Here is a 24130-nt window from a genome sequence, read left to right as displayed (position 1 = left end):
TGGAAATAGATACTGCAGAGAAGGATGCAAGCTTTCTTTTAAAACTATTTTTTTTTTTTAGCAGTGCAAAGGGACTGTGGGTGGGATGAATTGAAAGTGTCTGTGGTGTAGAGCACAGGAGTAGGACCCATGAGACCTGATTCTCTTCCAGTTTCACCATTAGTTTACCAGGTAACATGGAGGAAGTTGCTTCATAAATCTACACCTCAACTTACTCACTTGTAAGTTGGAGATAACTGTACTGCCCTTATAAAACACGTCACAATTGAACTCTTCTAGGTGAGAAGTAGTTCTCATTATCATTTTCTTTTTTAGGAGACTTCCTACCACATAGTATATGCAGCCCAGATTAAATGATGAAGCCGTTATCTATGTGGTATACTGCAGACTACAGGATACATTTCATTTAACATGCACTTTTATTATACATCATACACTCAGCAGTAATTTTTTTGCCTTTCTGTAAGGAGAAGTGATAGGGAACATAAGAATACAGGAATGGTCTATAGAGATAAGTGTATTGCAATTTATTCCTGTGTTTCTGGCACTGAATACTGGAGCAGATTTACAAGTGGAATTTGCAGGGAAAAAAGTTATTACTGTCCCCATCTGCAAGGAAAACTGGTCCAGTGATTTGGACTGTACAACATAATTTAAATTCAGTTTCCTCTTCCATTGCAGGTTTCCTGATTTCCTTAAGCAAGTCACTTTTCTGTGCAGTGCAATTCTCCATCTGTAAACCAGGAATAATTGTACTTTCTATGGAACGTGTAACAGTTGTAAAGCTGGGCACAGAAAGCTGGTAGGGCACTCTGATACCACAGCTTCAGGGCCACAGAAGTATGGTGGGTAGATGCATGAGGCTTTGGAAAGACAAGAACTTCCAGAAACAAGTAAATGAGCTGAGAGCTTAGACCATCTGGGCCTGGGGTTCGAAGTACTGGAGAAAAACAAATGGGGTGAGGTAGACTTTTAGATGAAGGAATGCAGTTTTTTCTTTCTATTCAAAATTCTTTGACAAACTGTCTTGTGCAGTTTTCACAGCCGCTGTCCTGATACATGAAATGACATTTATGAAATCTATTTCTAAGCAAAAAATTCATTATAAGGTACATCTCTTGTTTTTTGAGGAAGAACAAAGTCTAAATGTTAAACTTAAATTTACTGAAAAAGCGTATAGAGAAAAATAAAACTCAGCTGGTAAAATCAAATGCTAAGTATTCCCTCAGAAAATCTTTTTCTCAAGTTAAATGTATAATTTAAAAATACTTTACCAAATAATACCACTTGTTTCACAATAGTCAGAATGAACTAAGTATCAGTCAAATGTTATTTGAAAGAGCTGATATACAGTATATTAAATAACAAAGATGCTGACACAGCCTTAACTGTAGTAGTTCTTCTAATTACTGTGCTATGCCACGTTATATTATATCACATGGCATAATTTAGTGTATCTTCCTTTGTCAATGTATTACCATTTTACAAATTACAAATGTTTTATAGGAGGGTAATTCATACTTGGACATAGTGCTAAAATGATGGAGTGATTTCCTTTTTTCTCAATCGTTGATCTTTCAAACTTTTTCATTTAGTGGTATTAATCATGTTTATTAGCTAAGTGTTGTCATAAAGAATGGAATTTTTCTGTTACTTTCATATTCAATTAAAATGGGTTTTTTTTGCTTGCTGCCTTTATCTGCTGCATCACAGTAATCTATTTACTTATTCTAATTGAAATTCTTGTTCATAAATTCAAAACAAAGTCAATACTGCAGTTAGACGTTTTCATAACAATCTATAGTGTAATTAAAAATGTGGGGTGTACCTGAAAAGGGCATGTACTTAAATACCTTTTTACTCTAGAAATATTCAATCTGACTTTTTTAAAGTGGTTTGGTTTGGGGACCAGATGTATTTTAGAATTCACTAACACGGTCTACTTAACGGCTCTTTAAAAGGAACTTGTTGTTATTCACATGTATAAGTGTAATACAGAAGAAAATTACAGTCTGTAAAATTGCTGCAGAACACCCTCTCAGAAGACCAAACAGATATTCTAGACCAAACCCGGGAGTGCTCAGCTTGCTCTACTGTGCTTCTGTTGTAGACAGTAGTTACTGTACATAATAAGTATCTGGACTTTTTAAATTGAAATTCCTCAATACTGATGATTTCCAAGCCTAACCTAAAGCCTGGCTTGTTTAACCTAGCGAAATGGTTTCACTTGGGACATCCCCAGGATCAAACCCAGCAGTAGAGAGAAAGCTGTTTAAGCTCAAAGATAACATAGCAGTGAGATAAATTGTTGTTACCTGTTCAGGGATGAATTTAAGCTAGAATGCTAGTGAGCGTTGGAGGGAGTGAACAGCAGAGCAACTCTCCAGAAGATTAAGAACAGCAAGAGACCTGATGAGTCCAAGAGTAGACACTGACTAGTCTCTGGCAGGGACTGGGTGGCCTAGTTCCCTGCGATAGCAGGAGATTGTGATTCAGTGTCTCAGATGCTCCCTTTTTGCCTTACTTTCTTGTGACTGATGTTTCCTTGGATTATTTTATCCCTAAATATTTAGCTTTTCCCGTTTCCAGAAACTACTGTTATGAAAGTAGGTGATGCTGAAAGTGTCTAATCATATTTTTTCCTGATGCATACTTACTAATTTATTTTTTAAAAATTCAGGTGTTGTTTTTGGATGCTGTGGTTGTGCTAGATGCTTAGCTATGATGAACATTAGCTCATTGCTAACCGAGCAAATTGTCTTTTGAAGAAAAGTATACGCTATCTGTGCTTTGTTTGACCCTGTTTTGCAGGTGGGAGTGAATCCTCCTGGGATAAAGACAAGCTTCAGTCTCCCATTACAACAGGATCACAGCACAGCATTGGTCATCCCACACTGTCAGGGCAGTCGAGCCTTGGAAGTGCACACCCACTCAGTCCTCTCCAGCAGAATCACCTGCTCACCAACAGTATGTACTGTGCTCTTAAGGGGGGGGGAAAAAGTACATGGAGCCCTGCTTGGGGGCTGGACTTGCATTCCTTCCCAACCCCCTGGAGGTGCAGGAGGTGGATGGGAGACACTCAAGGGACAGGAGGGTCAGTGCTCCTGCTGCCTGCTGTGCTTGTGCATCCTGTCCAAGCCACCTGCTGGGATACAGCCACCCACTGCTGGGTTAGGGACTGTCAGACCTTAACTGACATTTCCATGGCTGGACTGAAAGGAAAAATTACCATAAAGTCGCTTAAAATGTTAGCTATATGAGAAAATTCTCCTCCAGGTGAAAATGCTGACAACCAAATAAAAATATGAGAACAGGCAATAAATGCAAAATGTCTAGCTAAGAGCAAGCAGAAGCAGTCGCTCTGCATTGTTCTGCCTTGTACCTGCCAGATGTGGGCAAGGTCATCTGTTGAACCCAGCTACCCAAAGCAGCTGGAATAAAATGTCACGGATAAAGTTTGAATTTGGAACTGAAAGCTCCCTTCAAACCCATTTCTTTTCCTTCCCTTGAGAAGGGAACAGGTGGGAAGCCAGCAGTTCCCCTTCTCCTTTGCACCTGAAGAGGGTGCAAAGTTATTCCAAGAAAGACTACTATTGTAAAGATAAGTGAGGAGTGAAGTTAATTCAAACAGATGATGATGAAGCATGAAAATCTCACTATTTCTGAACTCCTGTCATTTGTTTAAGCTCTTCATTCTTAAAGTTTTGAAAGTTGATTTTTGGTGTTAGCTAGATGAATGACATTTCTGGCTACTTAGTCAATTTTAGGAGCAGATAGTTCCTTGCTACCTATGTAGGGCTCCAGACTTGAACAAATCAAAGCTCTTGAAATGTCTCCTACACTATGGGTCTGCTTTGTTCATTGGAAGGTGTGGACCTGAGCATCTTGAGTTGTCAGTAGTTAAGAATCCTCAGGTCATAGGACTCAAATTTACTGTAGTTTATCCTTTCATTTTCTATCCTTGCATAATTCAATACCTGTATATATATATTTTTATATAAGGATATTGTGTTCTTTGCTGTTAAAGAAAACTTTAAAGATTATTTTACAGTGGATTTTGTAGTAGGCAAATGTCTATAGGCTATTAAAGGGTTTATTGAATGTCAGACATTATGTCCAATGATTTGCAAGTGTAGGATATATTTTCATCATAGTCCTCTGAAATGTTTGACGGATTGTGTCTTAAAACTGGTGATGTGCTGTTAAATTCTGTTTGTAGTTTGCATTTAGTTTGCATGTCAATTGGACTTTAAGTAGACATACAACTCAACGTGGCCAGATGGTGTCTGGGAGTTTTGGAACTCTATAGAGTATGAAGAAAGATTATTGGGCTGTTAAGGGAGATATGCAGGGGAACAAAGGCTTATGGATGTAAGCACTGAAGGGGATTGTCAGTATGGTTTAAAGTGAAGGGAGATATATGTAGGCTTTGCTTAGTATCTATCATAATTAATATTGTCATGGATCATCATATAAAATATATAGTGAATCATAAGACATCACAGTTGTTGATCATGACATACTCGAGCTGAACAGAAATAGTGTGGGAGCTCAGAATACATACAATTCTGCCTTTCCTGGTGGGTGCAGTGGTGTTTTTATATTGCTGTAGTCAAATTGTACTGGAATAACATAAGCTATATCAGTCAATGGTATTTTTTATTGTGGGTTCTGTTATACATCAGAATGGTGAGTGGCCTTCTCATTTAAAGTAGTTAAGATAGAGCCAAAAGTTAAAAAACCTTTAGAAATATTAATGTGAATAGCAGATGGTTATGACTGCCTATATGACTGTTATTTACTACTTATACTTGAATTTTTTTAAATGAGAATTTCTAATTAAATTCATTTAGAAAAATGATAAGACATTTTGTCTGACAGAATGAGTCCTATATTTTATTTTTTTTTTAATAATTTTGGATGCCCAAAGGTAGCTATCTTCAAGTAGTGTCTCTAAAGAATTCTTACATGCAAAATAACCCAAAACAATTTTTTCAGTGAGTTTATGTCTTGGTGTTGCTTTCCGTTGTCGTCATTACTAAATACAATAAGTAATGCACATGATGAAACACAAGAATCCAGTTCTTGTCAGCAGTAATACCACCTTTTTGGCAATGTCAAGATCTGCAAGTCAGTTCAAATGAATTTCATACTTTTCTTAAACTGTTTCGTATCCATAGCAGAAGACAATTTAAAGTGACTTTTTGGAAATTAAAACCTCTGGCAACAATTTTAACCTCTCATCACATGTTCCAGTTCACAGACCGTCTGTACGGTAGTTCAGTAGTGTCTGGAGTCCAACCCACAGCTTCCTGTGTTCAAGAAATAGTCCTAATACAAAAAAATACAAAAACCTAGTCTCAGCTTACTGTCTATGTGAGGTAATGATAGCAAGAGGACATGGTAGGAGTATATGGTCAGATAAATATCTGTCTGATATATTGGAAAAACATGGAAAGATCTGCATGTTTTGTGGGTTTTTTCTTTATTGCTCTTAATAAAGAAATTACTGAATTTATACACTTACATTCGTTTTGCTAATATTGTGTTACTTTACAGCTGTATGGGGTTTTTTTCCTCTAATAGAAGCCTTTTTTGGAATGCAATGTCAATTATTTCCTATCTAACATCAAAATTATTAACACATAATAATACGGTGTTTGACTAGTCAATGTTCCAGTAGAAGACAGACTCTAAAAATTAAGGTGTTGGGTTATAAAATGAGTGACTGACACCCATAACCTGCCCATGCTCTCTTTTAGGGATAGACCTGCCGTTTATGATGATGCCCCACCCTCTGCTTCCCGTCAGCCTACCTCCCGCTTCGGTTGCAATGGCAATGAATCAGATGAACCACCTCAATACGATAGCTAACATGGCTGCAGCAGCCCAAATGCACAGCCCTCTTTCCAGGGCAGGGGCCTCTGTTATAAAGGTAAGAATCATCTGTGAGACTTAGGGGGAAAAAAAAAAAAAGCTTTTTGTGGCTAACAAAAACATTTACAGTGACTTTCTTAAGGAGGATAACTAAGAGGTAATGAGCTTATACTGCCTATAGCACACCTGGTCTGCTGTTCCTGATAGTGCTTCAGTCTGAGGAAACGCCCGTGAGTACAGTCAAGAAGTTAAGATGCTCTGCTCTAACTACAAATCTGTAATGTAATTAAAAACAGATACTAACACTCACTAGAAGCTGAGGGAATAAGTAGTACTGCATCTGTTAAAGCTCAAAAGCTATTCTAAAATGTTTAAAATCAGACTTAATGTTACACTTAAAAGAAAATCCTATAGAACATAAAGGAACTCTAGTGTGGTACAATTCCAGAACAGGTTAATAGAAGAGAAAATCATCAGAAGTACCTTAGTGAGTATAGTCTTTGGTACCACACCTAAATTTCCTTCTGTCTGGATAAAACATATTTATACTTTTGAAAGGCTTCTGATAGGCTCTTCCAAGCAGGTTGTTGAGAAAATTTCATGCCTGTGTTGAGAGCTGATGTCCTGACACACACTAAAAAAATCTGTTGAGACAAATTTCCAAAGGAGAAGGGTATAGGATCAGTGCACGTGAGGGATTGGTGCTATGGCATTCTCTAAAACAGTGTCCTCTTTTTTTTTTTTTTTTTTTTTTTTTTTTTTTTTTGTGTATTTACATGTATATACACGTTTCTTCTTGACAAAATTTTGTTAGCTATCAAAGGTAGTTATTAATCCAATTTTCTTTGTTTTTAAATATGTGAGTCTGTAGAGCTATCTGTTCTGGAAAGTACGTATCTTTTATATTTATGCTCTTTTACACTCAGATATCCCCATCATACTGGAATCCCACAGTTCTGAGTTGCGTTATTCTAATAACTTTCACTGATTTGCTGAACTTAATGTCTCGTATCTTTATTGTAAAGCATCTTAATGATAAAATATGGTTATTTTATCATTGAGAAAGTTACTGTTGCCAATATTACAGGTCAGTTCTAAGAATAAATCTGTGGGGTTGTGGTGGGGTTGTGGTGCACTTTCTATTGTCACAGCTTGCCACTGCAGGAAATTTTGTTTCTACATCAAGGGGGAAAAGAAACTAGGAGTACAAAGCCACATGTTTATTCTTCACACTCGCATATACTGATATCAACATGCTTTCAAGGAAGAAAGCAGATCTCTTTTGTCACATTACAGTAGCATAAAATATTATATCTCTCTGTTGCCGAGGTTCTGGAGGTCTTTGTTTTTCTTCGGATCTCCGTCTTGGCCCTGAGCATCTCCAAAATTGCCTCAGGTTGTTTTTCTTCGTTGTGAGTCCACTTCCAATTTAGGGCAAATTTTGTTTTTAATACTTTGATTTTGGTTTTAATACTTCAATTTTGTTTACATTTTGTTTTCTTGGATTCTGGGAGGCTGGTAAAATTCAAGGAGGGCATTCCCCAGGTAGAGACTATTTAGGAATAAGATCTGTAAAACCAACTTCTTATCATTATTGTATTGTCACAGTTGTTCATTGGGCGGGGGAGCCATGATATCTCTGATGTGCAACTGTCCATTAGTTAATGCGAGTCACTGAATTGTTAGAAATGAATTGAAGTTCCATTCATTTCACTCAGTAACCTTTTCTTTAGCTGTTTAGAGACCTCTTGAGAAAACCATAACTTAAATACAGCAGCAGAATATTTGTAGAAGCAAGTAGACTGCATAAGATTTGATTATATTTGAAATGCAATCTGTATGTCAGAATGAAGATTAAGTATGGATTTGTAAACAAGCTAGTTCTTTGTAATATAAACTACAGGTTTTGCAAGCAGTTAGGTTTAAGGATGCTCTTTAGCAGGACCTTGCTGATGTTAGTTACTCATTTAAAGCTATTTTTTCCCCAACACCTGCACTAGAGGATACCCAATATCTCCACAGCAGCATTAGGTCTCACCAGCACTCTAGTGGGAATTATTTCCTCCACATGATGTAGAGGAAGATACACCGGTAGCTAATGTGGCAGAGGTAAAGTGTGCATCCATTGCTGTCTTACTCTCACCTGTCAAGTAATGCTGCATCTTTCTCTCATTTGTTCTGAGTGCTGAAACTGTAGATGAATTTTATTACAGACACTGTGAGGCTCTTTTTGTCCTTTCCTTCTCTTACATACAATCATCTAGCTCTGGATGACAACTAATTAAGATGAAATCCTTGTACAAAACACAACATGTAAAAGATATTGCTGCTGTTGTTATCTGTCAGCAGTATTTTACTATATTACATTATTTTAGTACATTTAATAAGTACAAAAAATGACTAGTTTTAGATAGACTGCAATTCCAGCATTTTGGTGTTAGTTAAAATGGGAGAAATGAATCGAATATATTGAGTGCGTATCTATTTCCATATTCTGATGACTAAAATACCACTTGGCCTGTTTTCTATAGGTGTGAGAATCAGCTGCGTTATAAAGGTTTTGAATGAAGTCATTATGCTTTTTATATCACGTTTGCCATTTAGAAATAAGCTGTTCTACCAAGATATGCATGATCAGCAAAGTTAACATTTAGTGCTCCAGAAAGAAATGTCATAACTATGAAACTTGATTTCTTCCTGACAGGAACACTATAAATTAGGCAGGCACAATGGCCAGGCTCAAAAAACCTTCTTAGCCATCTATAACATGATCTGATGTGGTTATAGCAGCACCCACTAGCAGTGCTGTAGCTACGGTTCTGATAGTGCCCCTGTAATAAATCCAATCTTTCAGGGATTTATTGCACATCTGAGCTAGCTTGCTTTGTTTGAAACTTCACTCAAATGGTTCTGAAGAATCTGTGTATTTGAGGGTGTCATATGCCAAAAAACAAAATTTGGCAGCAGCACTGACTTCACCACCATGTCTCTTCTCCCTCTTGCTCTACTGTTTTGGTTTGTTTTGGTTTGGGTTTTTTTTTCCCCAGAGCTCTTTTTCAGTTGTATATAACTCTGCAATCCAGATACTGGCCTGGGTGTAAAATGCTTTGCCAGCCTGGTCTTGAGAACCAGCCTGGGGTGGAACTTAGCTGAAGTACAAATGAATCATGGTTGAGGCTGGAAACAGTAGTGAATAAATGTATCACTTCACTGTCATTCAGTAATTTTGTTCCCAAAACTCAGAAAAATCCACTCAGTGACAATATTTTTGGGTCTTCAGAAGTGAAGTTTGCCTGGGCCCTTTATACAAAAGAGAAGGGGTTTTTTTTCACTGAAATTTATAGAACAACTCAATTCCAGAGAGCAATAACTACATAACATTATGATTTTTCTTTTACAGTGGACCTATAATGAATATGACTAATTATGTAACTAATTAATATGACTATTAATCCACAGCATATTATACAGTGTATCAAAAAAGGAACTTCTAAGATGAATGCTGGGAACACAAATTGAATAGAATGCTGAAAGCATTCCTAAATTGTCACAGATCCTTTAAATTTAATGTGGTCCAAGGGAGTTGAGACCTCATGGCACAATGTGCACAGCAAATACATGAAGAGGTGTCACAGCAAAAGTGGGAATAACTCTTGTGTTTGCTGACAACACTTCTGGACCTCAGATTCAGACCGTACCCATATAATGGGCCACGTCTAGAGCAGGATGAGGCCTCACGCTGTGGATGCTCAAGCTGTGTACAGTAAGGCATCAGGAGTGTTAAGGTTGTGTCCTTAAGCCTAAAGGCTCGATTTATACAGGTTAAGCCTGAAGGGGCTTACGTGACTGAAAAACATTAGCTGACATGATTTCAGACAAAAGGCAGGGAGAGGGTGGAGGGGAGGTTTGGGGTTAGGGAAGAGCCAAGTCTCTGGTGCCAGTCCTATATTCACTGAAAGGCCACTGTCCCAGACATCCTTTGGAACAGGTTGGTGGGAGATACTGTGGTTTGAGTGGGCTTGAAATTGTGGGAACTCAATCCAAACCAGAAGCCTTAAGCTGCTCACTTTTATGTTAGATATCAAAACAGTACTGAGAGTAATGAGGCAAAAATTTATCGCAGAGTTTTGAGAGGTTTTTTTACCCTTTTCTCCCAGTTTTTCCTTGCTTCTTGTTCTATTCACCCCCATATATTTTGCACTTCCCTTGCTCCTCTTGCTCATACCTCACCCTTCCTCCTCCATTTCTTCTCCTTCTTGTCGTTCTCTCTCCCTTCTGGCTCTCTAACAACCTCTTCTGAGCCGCTGAGAGATGTGATTCTCCTGAGTAGGAGTATTTCTGCAAATTGGTTTCCTGCTGTCCATTTTTCTTCTATCATCATTCCCTCATGCTTGCTGTTTTCCTATTTTTCTCTTTTTTCTCTTACTCTTTCTGCTATTATCAAGGTCCCAATTAGCAATAAATAACACATTATTTTGAACGCAGTTGGAAAACCCAGAGAAAATAAGTTAAAATGTAATAGAAATACTTTGTTTAAAAAAAACCCTCAAAATAAAGCCTTTTTATTTTTCTATTTGAAATCTTACTACTTTCAGTATTTTGCCCCAATGTACTTCAGAAACAAACCAAAACCCACCACTTCCCCTCCCGCCCCCACTTCACCCCTGCCCATAGAAGAAGAAGAAGAAAAAAAAGGACATTTTAGGTGAAATGCAATTTTTTGTTTTGGTAGGGAAACTGAAATCTTGGACTTCACATCAACTCTACACAATTTCTGTCTGAATGTTTTGGTCTACTGATAGACAGTACAAAGCCTTATTTGTACAGTGTGATCTAGACATGTACAGATTTTTGAGTCTCCTTTTCTTTGTGTTCTGCTCTTTCCCTAATTTTGTGGGATTGTTAAAGCATTTCTAAAGGATGTATATGACATGATTTTAAATTCCCTAAAGAGAATACAGATGGGCTGTGTAATTATTGCTGAGAGGTGATATTTTCTGTGTGCTGTACAGCTCATATTCATAATATTTACCTGACAGCCAGAAAAATGTGGCCATCTCAGAATGCTCTGAAACAATTCTTTGCAGTATAAAAACATTTTTCCTAACAGAATTTATAACATTTAATTTCCTATCTTTCTGTGCATTCATTTTTGAATTGTCTTCAGAATATTACACGATTTATAAAATAAAACTTCCGTAAAATTTATGTTATTTTTCTCATTATTAGATTTCTTCTGTTCTGTTTCATAGCACATGTTTGTTGCTGGCAGCTTACTGCTGAAATGGGTACTAGAATATGTTAGGAGAGTGGCATGTGAGACAGTAGTTGAAGTTTGCTTCTTACAAGGCTAGTTTTTTGTGCCTGTATCTGTAGCAAAGGAGAAGTGAGTGTGCAGTTTTGTATCTTTTTATTCACTGATACAGAGAAACTACTATGTTGGGAGACGTTCAGGTCCCTACAAATTGCATTAAATCTCTCTCATCTCTCCTCCTTTGAAGGGAGGCACGTCCCTCTCCCTGCAAGAATACCTGGCTTGTTAACACCGAGACACCTAGTTGCTAGGTTAAAGAATAAGCAATGAATACTGATTTTAAACTTCCAAGTGGTAAAAAAAATACAGTAAGAAGCAAGTAAATCTTTTTTTGCAAAGCTTGCAAGGGAATATTGTTAGGCCAAGCACATACTAGCTTTTAGTTCTGGCTCAGATCTTTTTAGTATTGGCTTAGTCATTTGCATTTGTACTTAATAACTAATATAGCTATAAAGTAGATTAGATATAGCATTATCATCATTAGTCCTGGGAGTGCCTTCCTTTCATTCAGCAGCAGCACCAGGTGAAACAATTCATAGGAGGGTTACAGGTAGAAAGCTTTTACTGCAAGATCCTTTCCGATTCTAGTCAATATTATACTTTCAGAATCAAAGTAAAATGTAAGGGTAAAATCTTAATATACGAACGAAGGTTGCCATAGCCTTTGCAGCGACTGCTAATTTAAGAAATGGTGAAGAAGGAAGCTCTTGTTTGGCTGTTTACCAATACCATCTGATTAGCTGCGGTTTTCTGTTTGGCTGAGCAGCTGGCAGTTAATGAATTGATAGGAAGTAGTCACAAGGTAATGGAATTAGCAAGTGAACATCTGGTATTAAAAAATAGTAAATGTAGAAGTTTGTGTGATTTCTTAAATTTGGTGGGAAAATAATTGCCAGTTTACTACAACTGAAACAACTATATGTACACAGTGAAAAAAACTTGCATTTTAAACGGCAAAGTACATATTTTTAAGTGAATGACTTCCTGATACACTGTAAAAGATGAATGAGATCCAGCTGGCTTTCAGACATACAGATCCTATCTTAGTTTTTAGACCAGCTGTTTACCTTGTTCATCTCCAGTTCTTACAGCATTTGGAGATACTATAAGTAGCTCAGAAGACCAACAAGTCATCCATACTCTTCGTGTGTGCCCGTTTCCAGATTAAATGATTCAAAAGATAAACCGAATCACAAAAATAAACCTAACCATCTCTTGCCCAGAAAAAGTAACTCTAACCATGGTATTTCTTGTCGGCCACTGCCCAGCATCATTGCAGATTTAGCATAGCTCCTGCTTACTGTGTCAGGATTATTCTTTTTCTTTGGAAAGCCTGAATATCAGTTATGTGTTGCTTTTCTCAATAATGCCTTAGTTAAGGACGGTAAACTTTAGAACACTATTAAAAATGTACTTGTTGTTAGAATTCAAATAGTATTAGTTTCAGCTAAGGTCAATTGGAAAGAAATGTGGGTCTTAGTATTAACTAAAAAAAACCCAAAAAACACAACAAACCAACAAAAAAACAATTTAGCAGTTCAAGTCTTTGCTAACTGAAATTGTGTTAACTTTTCTTATTCTGCTATCTTACTGAGGATGGAATTCAGCCAGGGAGATAGGAGCAGTGATATCACAGGCATGAATCTGTGTGGCAGTTCTGGAGAAGTGGTGAGGAGGTCTGCAGCCGGTCTACAGGCTGGCTGCTCCTGGCTTCACAGACCCCTCCAGAGAAACGAGACTCGGGTTCCTGGATGGTTTTAACTACTTTAACCAAGTAGTCCATTTTGAGAATCCAAGTGGTGGTTTGGTTAGCAACGGGAGATCGAGGTGTGGCACAATAAACATTCCAGTTGGGGAGCCAGTGTGCAAATTAACGTTGGAAAATTTATTCTGCCAGAGCCATGAACACCGATGTTCCAACATGGTCATCTGCTCTGAGTCGTTCTTACAATAGTTGAAAAATCTAGTCTAGACTTAAAGACAGTAGAATCCCCATTATTCCTTCCTCTCTGTTTCATTAGCATGGTCTGGTGAATTCCAGCTCTCCTGCCACTGCAGAGCCCTGTAGAGTACAGAAGCAGCACCTCAATTAAACATGAAATATCAAGATAAATGTCTGAATAAAATATCCAGGACTCAGACAAACTTCCAAAACCTGCTTGTCAGCAGTGAAATGCCATTAAATCCTCTAGGAACTCATTAATAGATTAACATTTGGAAGAGTAATTACAGTGAGATTAGAACTACGAATAAAGAAAAATAAAGGGAAATCCAGCAGCATCATTTCTCTAAACTCTTGACACAAAATGAAGATCAATACCATAAAAAAAATCAAAGGTAAGGAATTAAGGTCAAGATGATTATGTCAAGAATAGGTAAGCTGTTCATATATATTTCAAATAAAACTAGTGTGGATGCAACTGTTATGTAGTGTTTCATATTATTTGTGTGCAGTACTACCTCACAGGGGACAGAAAAGGGATATTGAGGTGAAATCAAGGATGTATCTGGAAATTGGATGAGTTGATGACTTCAGTGCCGTTAACCTAAATCACAACTAAAATTAACAATGTCAAGCTTTGTAGCTACATTTTCTGAGCCAAAGCAAGACACTGATCTTTAGTGAGACAGAAATATATTACCCTTCAAAAGGATTAAATACTGCAAAAGTCTTTTTTGAGAATTTATGTTACAGCTCTGTAAAGGGAAGAGAAAAGATAAGATAAAGTAGGTGCTATAGTTAGATAAATAGGTGAGATCTTGAGAAATGTTTTCATTTTTCATAAAATTCTCACAATCTGTAAATTTTACATATATAATTCATTACATTATAACCTGGAATACGAATCTTACAAATTTATAATGTAGCAAGAAAAACAAATGGAAAAAATATTACTTTATTTAGAAATGCTTCTCTCTTACTGTGAGCGCACCTACTGTAGAACCAGGCTGCACAGCAGTGTGCTGCTGGGAACTGAGCTATTTTCAAGGGGAAAAAAAAAAAATATACGAAAAGTAACAAGGTTGTAAAATACATAGATGACAAATAAAATGAAGTCATCAACGTGTTAAAAAAATGTTAAGTTTTTAGATTTGCAATTTTCCTATTTAAATGCCCTCATTGATTTGTTACAAATACTGTTAACCCTGTGTTTGGAAAATGGTGAGGACATTATCACTTGTGTTCTCATTTGTAATAAAATAGATTAACTTGCTGTGAAATTTTAACTAGGCTGAGACACAACAGTAGCTACCTAATGAACCAGAGCACATTGCTGTTAAGTAGCTAAATAGATGCATACTGATTACAGGACTGAAAAATGGATCTGTTTACTTGCAAAAAAAAAAAAAAAAGTCTGTTCGTAGTGTTATTCATTATAGTAAGGGAAATTCAGCATTACATTTCCACACAAACATTTAGAAATAGACCATTTCTCGATCCATACGCAATCTTACGTGGTGATACTCTATTCTCATTTGTAGTGCATATGATACGGAGAAAATTTCAGCTCCTTTGTTGCTTGTAGGGAAAAGTGGATCCCTGTATATGTAAATTTTTGTAACTAGTAAGACATTAGATGACATAATCAACTAATTCTCTTAGAAAGTGATTTACTGCGTGATTAAGAATGACATTATTTGACACTTTTATTTCTGCCTGAACATTTCAAACCAAGACCCTGAGTTGGAAGGCAAATTACTTGAAGCAGATTATTTTATAGCAAGAGACAATGGGAAATGCAGTTACCAGAAGGAGCTTGAATACTTTGCTTTTCCAAATCATCAGCTTTTGAATTACTCAGATAACTCCCATTTAAGATGACATATATGGCTGTTTGTGTGATATCTAAGTGTTAATTCATAGTCATATTAGTTCATAGTTTGGGGTTTTTTTTTTGCAGAACAGTTGGCATGTCCTCTCCTTGGCTATTCATTTTCATGGTTGCAATAGACAATGAAATTTACTTAAACTATGTACTCTTCTGTGCAAGTAATAATTTCAAAATGGTATCTTAATTGTAAATTGAGTACCCTTTGTGGTAAAAGGAGAGGAAATAGTGCCAAAGAGGGCTGTTAAAACTGAAATCCAAGCAAATAGAGTTACAGTTGGAGTTGTAGCCTTTTAGGAGTAACCTATTGGAAGCTATTATTTACACAAAGGTAAAAGACATGTAGTGTTTATAAGCTCAGGACTACATGTAGATGATTCATCATTTATTTAGGAGAATACTTCTTGGGGTCAGAATGTGACTTTTAAAAGTAACCTAATAAGCAACCTATCCACACAGTAAGTCATGACTCTTTTACTCTTCTGCTCATCTCAGCAACCTCTGAAACCTCTGTTTTGGAGGCCAAGAAGAAGACGACACAGGAGACTTTAAAATCAGTGACTTTGATTTTCTTCCTCCAGAATTTGAAAATTTGTTTAAAACCATCGTTTTCAAAAGTTTAAGAACTTGTGACTCAACAGAATAGAGTCATATTTGTTAAAACTCGATAAACATTTTTAATTAGCCTTCAAAAATACTGCAATTAAAAGTCCCCCTTTAAGATTTATTAGTTATTGTATGTTCATTAAATAACAGATAATTAGTGAAAACAGATCCATTGAGGATTAACAGCTATGTAATAGATACACATCTGTTACATGATTTGGAGGCTTGGTTGTTATTTAATGTACAATAACTATCCTATTAAAAACACATTCAGTGCTACGTTTTCAGCTGGTGTGATTGGAATAGTCAAATGCCACTCCTTGCTACTAGGAGAATCCAGTCTCACATTCCCTTTGCATCATTCTCAAATGTATCTGTAAATATGAAGATGAGTGTGGTTTAGAGAGATGGTTTTAATGGGTAACAGAATATTCTTAAAATATCGCTTACTGCCAGTGCTGTCAATGAATTGCCTCAATAGGTTATGAACAGAAGCTATTATGTTAGCTCTTTATAATGGAGAAACTATTAGAATCTACAATTCCCTTCCTAAAACTGTATTATTGATCTAGGATGCTGTCTAGCAAAAACGGCATTAAAAGTTCAGATGCTCTCTAGTTTATTTTCAAAAGCACATGGTGTTTTGCCACCCAGTAGCCAGGTTGCACACTCCTAATGAAAAATCTTTGAGAATAGGTTAGAAAGGTAGAAAAATTACAGATTCCCCAGATTACACTGTAATTGTGATTTTTTTTTTTTAATGAGGTGGGGGCAAGAGGAGCTCCCTTCTTGAAAAAAAAGAGAGTTACATTTCAAATCTGAGGGGACAGCCAATTGCTAGGAATGAGGGCAACTCCGAAGATGCAGTTTCTGGAATTTTGTAAATTCAAGCATCACCTTGTTAGTGTGGATCTACACTTCCAAGGACTTGTAATAGAGGGTTTAAAACACAGAGGGATTTTAAGGTAAGAATATCTGGACTATCTCAGGACATGATCTGTCCCCTTTAGAAGATTCTTACTTTTTACTGGTTCTGGGAACAGGAATGAAGGATACTGGAGTTGTGAATTAATCCAGAAAAATTATATGTGTGGAATCACTGGGTTGGAAGGGATCTCAAATGGTCCAGTAATCTCTTGTCTTCCTCAAGACAGGATGAATTATTACTTATGCCACGCTTTGTCTAACCTCTTCCTAAAGGGGTTTACTGATGAAAATTCCATGGTATCTTCAGGCAATCTGCAAGTATAGATACAAAGAACTGTAGAATTTAATTTTTCTAAATTTTTACATTTTCTTATCTTTATTTCTCCTTACCCAGAAAATTATGTATATTTACATAACGTCAGAGGTTAACGTCTGAGTTTTGTGTGCAAATGTACACGTAAGAATTTCCAAGCACATTCTTATTTTTGTTAGCCAGTGGTGCTTTTCATGCAAAAGTAAAACTCTTATCAGTGCCACAGGTTTTTAAATTTGTCCGCGCGCTACCCTGAGAAGATACCGATGTAATTTATTCAGGTACAGATTCTAGCGAGTTTACAAATTCAACCGCATTTAGTGACAGTTCAGTCCAAATCTAAACTGTTTACTTGAAATGCGACTCATATATGTCAATTTTACTATCCATAGATTAAAAATAGTTTGTGAAAACAACATGGAAGAACATACTTTATGTTCCTATGTGTGAAAAAGTTAGGAAATAAAAAGTTACCAAGAAAAAAAAAAAAAAGAGAGGTGGCAAATGCTGTCATGACACAAAGGATGAAAAGCTGTGCCCAGATACATTGCATGTAGAAGGCTGTACTTTTTTTGGCTCTAGAAGACTATACTGCTCTCTCGATGTGAATTCTGTTCGCTATTTATCTTGGAAAGACCATTTGTTATTGCTGTTTTAGCCAACTTCATTTTTTTTCATTGAACTTCAGTGAAGTTCATGAATCAAATTGCACAGACCTTGTTTTATTTCTGTTTCAAGGAAAGGATTCAAGACAGCCCATCTCCAGCTCCGTCTCTAGAAGACAGTCAGCGGCCTGGGAGCCACGCTTCCTCCCACCAGAGCAGCAGCGTGTCCAGCTCGCCGTCCCAGTTGGACAACACACCAGACAGAATTGGTTAGTCCTCTGCAGCCTCACACCCCTTCACAGTCACTGTCCTCAAGAATTTTAGAAGTTCATTGAGGCAAAAATTTCTTTGCTGAGAAACTCAGGAAAGCACTTGCTGAAAAAAAAAAAACCTGCAGAAAGGTCATCACTATAGTATGTTTTATTAGGTTTATCACTATGCAGAGCCCAGCAGCTCAGATCCATTCTGTGCCAATGTCCACCTCGGCACAGAACATATCCACCCCTTCTCTGGTACAACCAACTTCTCTCACATGCTGGAGTAAGAAGGTGCCTCTGAAGGCACCTAGAATTGAAAAGTAGCAAGGTATCTTCTTCTTTGTATGTATGTCAGAAAAGTCACAGATAATATGATGGCTTTTCCATTCCGAAAACCTCCTCATGCCCACATGTCCCCTCATCACCACGAGACTGAGGGCTTTCTGATTCTTTTTGTCTCCACCACAGCTTTCACAGCCTGTGCACTACTGATCTTGCGTTTAAATGCTAATTCAGTCTAGAGGAAGTTTAGGTCCTATTCTTGGTGCTTCTAAGAGGGATGTAGGGCAAGTCAATTAACATCACATCAGTGTATGTCAACACTGTTGTCTTCACAGTGACTGGAGACCATGCAGGCATTGCTGAGCTAGATTTAAACTATAAAAACTGTGCAGTCCCTGGAAGTCAGTGTAGACTTCACTCCGATCAAATAACTACTCAGCTGCTTGCTGGGATTTTGCAGTTTTGACCGTGGTCCATGCACCAGCGCTGTGACGCTGCGCAGCACAGTTGGCTCTACACAAACTAGTCAATAGAACCTCAACTGCTTTGCCTAAACGTTTGCACACACAGGGCAGAGACTAGAAAGTAGATTCCCCTCAGCTTTTTCATATGTAAAACAGGGCTAGAAATATTTGGGAAATGTAACTTCCTATAGCAGCACTGAAAAAGGGACTTTTGTCCTCATTGCAGCTTTTGGAAGCTGCTGTAACTTGTTTTATTAATAGCAGTAGCACACACTGCAAGCGTCTGGTGCTGAAGGTTTTTAAAGAAAACTTAAGTTTTATTTATGTTGAACAGAACATTTCTCTGTGTTGAAGTCTAGTGCTTATTGTTGTAAAGATATGTATATATACTTTGTATCTATATATAAAAATATTTTTTTTTACTTCTGCAGTTTAAAAACCGCCAAACTTTCCTTACAGTACAGCGATGAAGTTTTTAACAAGTGTCCTCTCTGGAATAACATTAAATTCTTTACTTGGTTAATTTCAGAGAAGGAAATGTTTTAATCAGATAAGAAAATGGGCATCCTGAAATCATAAATTTAACACCTCTCACTGATCTTGCAGGTGTTAAGTAAATTTTTTTAGCACCACAGTGTATTGTTTTTTCACTGTTGTCCCATCAATTTGGGTTACTATCTGTCAATCTGTATTTTTTATTAAACTTGCTGCTTTACAGACAATTGCTAACACCTAAATCCTTAGATGTATTTTTCCCAAAAATTATTTTTTTGAAGTACTTTTCTAATTAGTTAATTTGAACATTTCATAAGAAATCACATTAATCTCTGTAGCAATTTGGGTTCTATCTTGGGATCTTTGTTTAAATCAACTTGGGCAAATTTGCTTTTGCTGTATATTTTACTTGGCTCTAAGTGCTGAACTGGGGCAGCGAAAGTTGATTACAGAGACCAAAAATGGTCAATTGCTTTAGAACTTACTTAGTAGAAATAAGTGTTAAAATGCCAAAATACTGACAAAGAGGAAATACAATTTAATATTTTCCTCTCTTCTGACTGTTTTTACTGACAGTGTTATATAGCTGTGCACTCTGATTTTTTTAGCTATGCTGACCAACAGCAGGGAAGGAGAACTCATTGATCAAGAAACTGGGACCAGCCTAAAAAAAATACAAAAGGAGAAAGGTAAAACTACAGACTGTTTTTCATCTCAGGCATTTAATTACACTTACCATGTGTTTTATTCCTTTTTCTAGTATTCTGCTTTATGCAGTGGCATTATATTATAAATTTAAGAGGGCTAAGTGCCTAATTGCAATGAATAATGTATCCAGTGAATTTACATGGCGTTCTTAGGAAGTGTAAACAATCAGATCTTTGCTTCTCTCTGTTTATATAGTATGGGGCTGATATTTTGCCGGTCTTTTGACTCAATTATTTATGAAGTTCCTAGCAAATATTTGATTAGTCACATGGTATTGTTTCTTTGCCTCCAGGGGATGTGTGTGCAGACTACGCTAATGCTGGTACGTAGGTGAGGGAAATAAGCCTTTTTTTGTGTCTAATAATATTACATGAGCTCACAAGTGAGAGGTAGCAAGGGAAGGAGCGATGTTTTACCTGTAGGGATTGTCCTGTAGGCAGGGAAGTGCTACCTCTGCTCAGTTCCCCCTGCAGTGATTGCTGGGCACTAGAGAAAGCAAGGGAATACTTTGGTGTGTGCAGGTAAGCCCTGGGGAAGTGTTTTAGTAGCAGAGAGCACGTGGCTGCACATCAAGGAAGCAGCCATTTTGGTTTGTTGCAAATATAACAAAAAAATAAAAAAAATCATATTAATAAGTGAGAGGTTTATTCTGGCAGTATGTACAGAAAGGATCATACAAAATGAGTGCCTGCAAAAAAAACGAAGATGGGATATAGTTCTAGAAATAAAAGCTTGAAGGTAAGTGGATACTGGAAAAATACTGCAGAGGCATATACTGAGGGAGATGTTAAGTTTTTGGAGTGAAAAAGATATGAAGGAAAAGAAAGAGAAGGAAGTGACCAAAAGAGGAGGCAACATAAGCTAACACAACTGATTTATATTTTGATGTGATTTTAATGTATTTTCTGAGGTAACTAAAAGATGGATATAGACAATTTTACGTGCTATAATTCCCGAAAGAGAATTTGGAGGCTCCATGTGCCCTGTGATTCCAGAGTTATATAAAACTGTTTGAGCAGATTCATGATTTTGTATGATCAGCTCTTTCCATAGACATCTGACTGGTCCAGTCATGGGTAAGAGCCTGAAACTACTTCTTTATATTTTGTATTTTCATATTCAACTTACTCTCTTCTTGAAAGCAGAAAATGTTTTCTATTCACTAGTTTCTCTGGGCATTTAAGCACTTTCCTTATGAACCCTAAAAGAGCCTTTTTGTGCCGTTCTGAGATAATTTTCTGTCTGGATCATCACGCTTAAATCCTTCTCTCTTGACTCCTGTTGCCATTTATGAACCAACAGCAGAGGCTAAACAGTTATCAACCCATACTTTCATTCCTAAGATTAAGAAATTGTGTTTCTGTAGTAATTACATAGGTGAGTGTTTAAATCTGAAAGTGTAGTTGATTTTAATTTTGTTGAACTGTGCATGGTTTCTTGCCACATGTTAAGCCATTTTTCCGCAAAACAATTCAATATCCTATGGGGTTTGAAGATGCAAATCATGTAGTTATTGGTAGTAGCAGTTCTGTCACTCAGGATGGATGAAGGGAGGTACAGCTTAAGAATCAGAAAAGACAATTCAGAAATACCCAAAAGCGTGAAAATAATTTAAACCCCACCACCTGTGAACCCAATTCCCAGGCTCCTGTGATCATTGAATGTTCCTTGTAACATGTACAAAATCACAAAGATCTGATGCTAACATTTTGTGTACCATAATTCACCTTAAGATTAAAGTTGGATAGGTTTTTTTTCATTTCCTAGTCTACATTTTTGCATAGTATTATCTTTCTTTAATTGATTATGTACTGGGGAATATGTCTATACATGTGTTACTTCTGCGTGCCCTTATGGGATTTTTTTTAGGATGAACTTAGTGTTCAGAGATTCATCTGCATCAGAAAAAAGTACTTCAAAATAATGAGACATTTTAAATTATCATTTTAAAGATAAAGTTTCTAGTTTTCTACTTGGTCTGCACAGGTGAAATTTTTTCTCTGAAAACATAAGAAGAAATTATTCCTTTTTGTCAGGTAGAGATATAATTTTCAAGGAAACCCACAGCTTCAGAACTGAAACCTTTTGATGACATTATAGTGGGACAAGTGCTGAAATTTTCAAGGCACCAGCATTGTATTTCCAACAAGACCAAGCTGATTTTGCATTTGGCAGTGTGACAGACCTGTATGACAGTTCCTGTAGGAATCTCTGTTTTATAAGATACAAGCGCCCAATAATTGAGGGACTGCACCAGTAGGACAGAGTCAAAACTCTGCTTCTGAAAATCCCCAGCCTGTGTGTGCTGGGCCTTTCTGTCACCCCACACAAGGTTTGTTATTCCTCAGTGATTCGTCTCGCTCCTGTATAGATTCTTTGTTCCTTACACTATTACAGCTCTCTTGTGTATAATTATTTGGGGCTCTGATGCACCTTAAGTCTGTTGAATGTTCTTCATAGTCGGATGTGGACAGTCACTGAAGAGTGTGATCTGTGCTGAGTTGCTCAGCAAAAACCATACATGTAATTTGTATACAGAACAAGCTTTGTTTTTCAAAACCTGCCATTACTTTTACCAAGGCAAAATATATTTACCATGGAAAAGATTTTCAAAGTTATTAAGAAGGAATGCAGTTAAAATAAAAGTATCAACATTTATTAAGTATGACAAGTAAGCGGTTTATACAACCGTGGCAAACATATGTTTTCACATCTGTTTTGAGTAATATCATCATGATTTTTAAAATGATTTATAGCTCTGCAGGCCATAAAATGCCAGCTTTGCTGTAAGTTGGAAGTTTTCAAACAACAAAGAAATTATTGAAGGCATATATTGAACACGTCTTTGTGTTATACACCTTGATCCAACTTTACAAATCTGAGCACTCTGTAACAATGAAGATGGCAACAAATAAAAATTAAGTAAAATTTAGCAGTAGTACTACTTATGTGAAATCCTAGCATAAAAAAACCCCGAAAGTTTTTGTAATGATTATAGGCAAACACTGATATCCTGCAGGATACACAGTTTTTGTTTTTCATGTCCCATTTTAAGTCATTTCAGCACCAGACAAAAGTGTGCTGCTTTGTTCTCATCAAAGTAATTTCAAGGTAATTAGGGCTGAAGAGAATATCGGTTAACAGTTTTTCTTTAAAAGACAGTTAATTTGACGTTGTTCCAATTATGTCGAGCTGTTTGCTTGGTGGGGCAGAATTGACAGAACTAGTGTCTGTCTCAGCGCAGAGGGGTTAGAGCCCAGTTACAGACCATACCTTTAAGCTTTCTGAAGGAGAAATGCAATAAAATCTCAATTACTCTGCATCCTTTCGTCACCTTTTTTTGAATTATGGTCAGGCTTAACATTAGCAGACAACAAAGTCAAACATCTTTATAGGCTTGCAGTTGTTTTTTTTTAATACAAAATACATTATTATATTTTTGTCAAATGTCTTTAACCATTATGGCGCCCAAGCACTTTGCCAGTGCATCCATGTCAGGGTGTGAGTGAGAACCATATGAGGAGTAATCTGTACTTTATTTTGAAATCACTGCTGAAAGGAAACAGAAAATCCCCCGCAGAACATAGCCCCAAATGTTTACAGAAATGGAAACGCAAATTCTTCCTGATTCTGCTTACTTGCTATGTCTGGTTTTAAGCAGTTACATTTTGCCTGCGCAACTGCTCACAGAAACTAAATTTTAAATTCATCTGCTTCACTATATATCCTGGAAAAACCCTCTGTTGTATGGGAAAGGATTGTGTTTGACACGGCCCTGTATGGGCTTTATAGAAACCTCCATATGAATTCTGGCATTAGGAAGGTTAAACAAGCCAGAAAAGAATTTGGCCATGCCTTCCAGTTGGATTTCAATGCTGGTACAATTATTGTGTTTGACTGCATGACAAGAAATATTTCAAACTCCTCGTGTAGGATGCAGTAATAAAAGGCTGTGGCCCACCTCTTGCCCTGGTGAAATCGATGGGAATGTTTGTGATGTCTTCAATGGGAACAGACTTTGGCCAGAGCCTGTTTTGGAATATTCCTCCCCCAGCTCGGCACACTCTCACAGGCTGCGCAAGTGCTGCTTGTCCTGGACCAGCAGCGTGCCCTGAGCCATGGTGAGAGCCTGCACGTGCCAGCCCTGCCCCTCAGCTCTGATTTTAGCAGGGGACGAGCAGGACCCGGGGCACCCAGTGTGCTTTGACCAGGCATTCACATGAGTGTTTGGGGTGCTGGAGTCACGCTCCACCCTAAGTGAACCAGAGTAAAATTTCATAGGAAAAATTCATAAATGACCAGTATCTTCTGATACTGTTAAGTCTTTGAGTAAAATAAAAAAAAAAAAAAAAAATTTAACCCGCAAGTGAACTGACAACTGTTAAAATGGTGGCCTAACAGTAGATGTGATCTTTCATGAGTCAATCAGAAAGAAAAACCCAACCCAAACCC

At 37.1% G+C, this 24130-nt stretch overlaps 1 protein-coding gene across 1 annotated transcript in view; it reads left to right on the top strand.

Annotated features, from left to right (window-relative positions):
• DACH2 (dachshund family transcription factor 2) overlaps positions 1 to 24130 on the top strand; it is a 150707-nt gene that overhangs the window by 76425 nt on the left and 50152 nt on the right. The window contains exons 3-6 of the mRNA XM_026848801.1: positions 2812 to 2967; positions 5763 to 5935; positions 17606 to 17741; positions 19579 to 19659. Of these exons, the coding sequence (XP_026704602.1) occupies positions 2812 to 2967; positions 5763 to 5935; positions 17606 to 17741; positions 19579 to 19659 (546 nt within the window). The remainder of the gene's footprint in view (positions 1 to 2811; positions 2968 to 5762; positions 5936 to 17605; positions 17742 to 19578; positions 19660 to 24130) is intronic.

The sequence above is a fragment of the Athene cunicularia genome (genome assembly GCF_003259725.1).
Source record: "Athene cunicularia isolate RWA chromosome 4 unlocalized genomic scaffold, athCun1 chr4_part3, whole genome shotgun sequence".
Classification (NCBI taxonomy): Eukaryota; Metazoa; Chordata; class Aves; order Strigiformes; family Strigidae; genus Athene; species Athene cunicularia.
This window is presented reverse-complemented; position numbering and strand designations above follow the sequence as displayed.